The sequence below is a fragment of the Otolemur garnettii genome, unplaced genomic scaffold (genome assembly GCF_000181295.1).
Source record: "Otolemur garnettii isolate 467f Iridium unplaced genomic scaffold, OtoGar3 scaffold00044, whole genome shotgun sequence".
NCBI lineage: Eukaryota > Metazoa > Chordata > Mammalia > Primates > Galagidae > Otolemur > Otolemur garnettii.
Window position 1 is genome coordinate 9,670,451 of NW_003852439.1, and position 1,230 is coordinate 9,671,680.

Below are 1,230 nucleotides of genomic sequence, written 5' to 3' on the forward strand. Positions count from 1 at the left end.
GGCTATTTTTTGGTTGCAGCCATCATTGTTGGTTGGCGGGCCTGGGCTGGATTCAAACCCGCCACCTTAGATGTATGTGGCTGGCGCCTTAGCCACTTGAGCCACAGGCGCCCAGCCTACTCACAACTTCTGTTTGAAGGTCTTCCTTACCAAGAGAAGTCCCTTCTCCCCTAGCTTTCCCCAGGATATAGGGAAAATGGCTACTATAGCTGCAGCTCTATGGCTAGGCTCTACCACATGGGGTAAAACAAAAATAAAACATATGTGTTCTTTGCAGGTGTGAATGGTGCCTCAAAAGCTTGAGGTGAAAGACACACTTTTCTTATGGCATAGAATCTGAACAAAAGACTTCATTTCTTACCTAGTAACATCATCTCCCCCACATCATTATTATCTTCCTTATCTGAGGTAGGTTGTTGACCTGGATCCAAGCTCACACATTCTTCTTGGGAGTGAAATATGTTCAAGTCCTCAAAGACCACCAGCTCCTGAAAGAGCAAGAGGCCCTATTCCTCTTAGTAACTGAGGTTCCCTGATAGCCCTGCTGATAAAAATGGCTGACAAGCAAAGATTATGGCAAAGTATGGTGAAAGGGATCTATCTATAAGTTCTACATGAGTGCAGTGTAGATATGATAGCAGGGCAGAGAGGAGCCAGAGTAAAAGCAGAAAAAAAAATGCCCAATGTGGATGACCCCTAAGAATGTGTTTTTATAGAAGAGTTGGCCAAGCAGGAAGGTGATGTACTCAGACAGAGAATGGGAAAACTGAACCTACCTCAGGGTCAGCTTTCAAACATTGAGAAGGTATCTCCTGTTGCTGCTGGACTCCTTCTCTGGGAAGGAGCTTCACTAAGGAACGAGGATGCACTGGGGAAAGAAACTGGAGTTAGTGAAAAACTCCACGGCTCTAATACAGAGACTCTACTCACCACTTGAGACCAGGCTGTCCCAGATCCTTTGGCAAACAACACATAGCCCTTTCTATGAGCTCTCACAGAGTTCAAGCTATAAACCCCAGGATCTTGAATCTACATGGGGTCACCTCATTATAAAAAGGAGTCTCTTAAGAGCCCCTCAAAAGTGCTCCTGGCTCAGCACCTATAGCTCAACTGGCTAAGGCGCCAGCCACGTACACCTAAGGTGGCGGGTTCGAATCCCCAGCCCGCACCCGCCAAACAACAATGACGGCTGCAACCAAAAAATGGCTGGGCGCTGTGGTGGGCGCCTGT

General features: G+C 47.2%; 1 protein-coding gene across 1 annotated transcript in view; it reads right to left on the reverse strand.

Annotated features, from left to right (window-relative positions):
* ZNF200 (zinc finger protein 200) overlaps positions 1 to 1,230 on the reverse strand; it is an 11,404-nt gene that overhangs the window by 7,510 nt on the left and 2,664 nt on the right. The window contains exons 3-4 of the mRNA XM_003790823.3: positions 777 to 868; positions 362 to 488 (exon numbers count right to left, since the gene is read on the reverse strand). Coding sequence (XP_003790871.1) covers positions 362 to 488; positions 777 to 868 — 219 coding nt within the window. The remainder of the gene's footprint in view (positions 1 to 361; positions 489 to 776; positions 869 to 1,230) is intronic.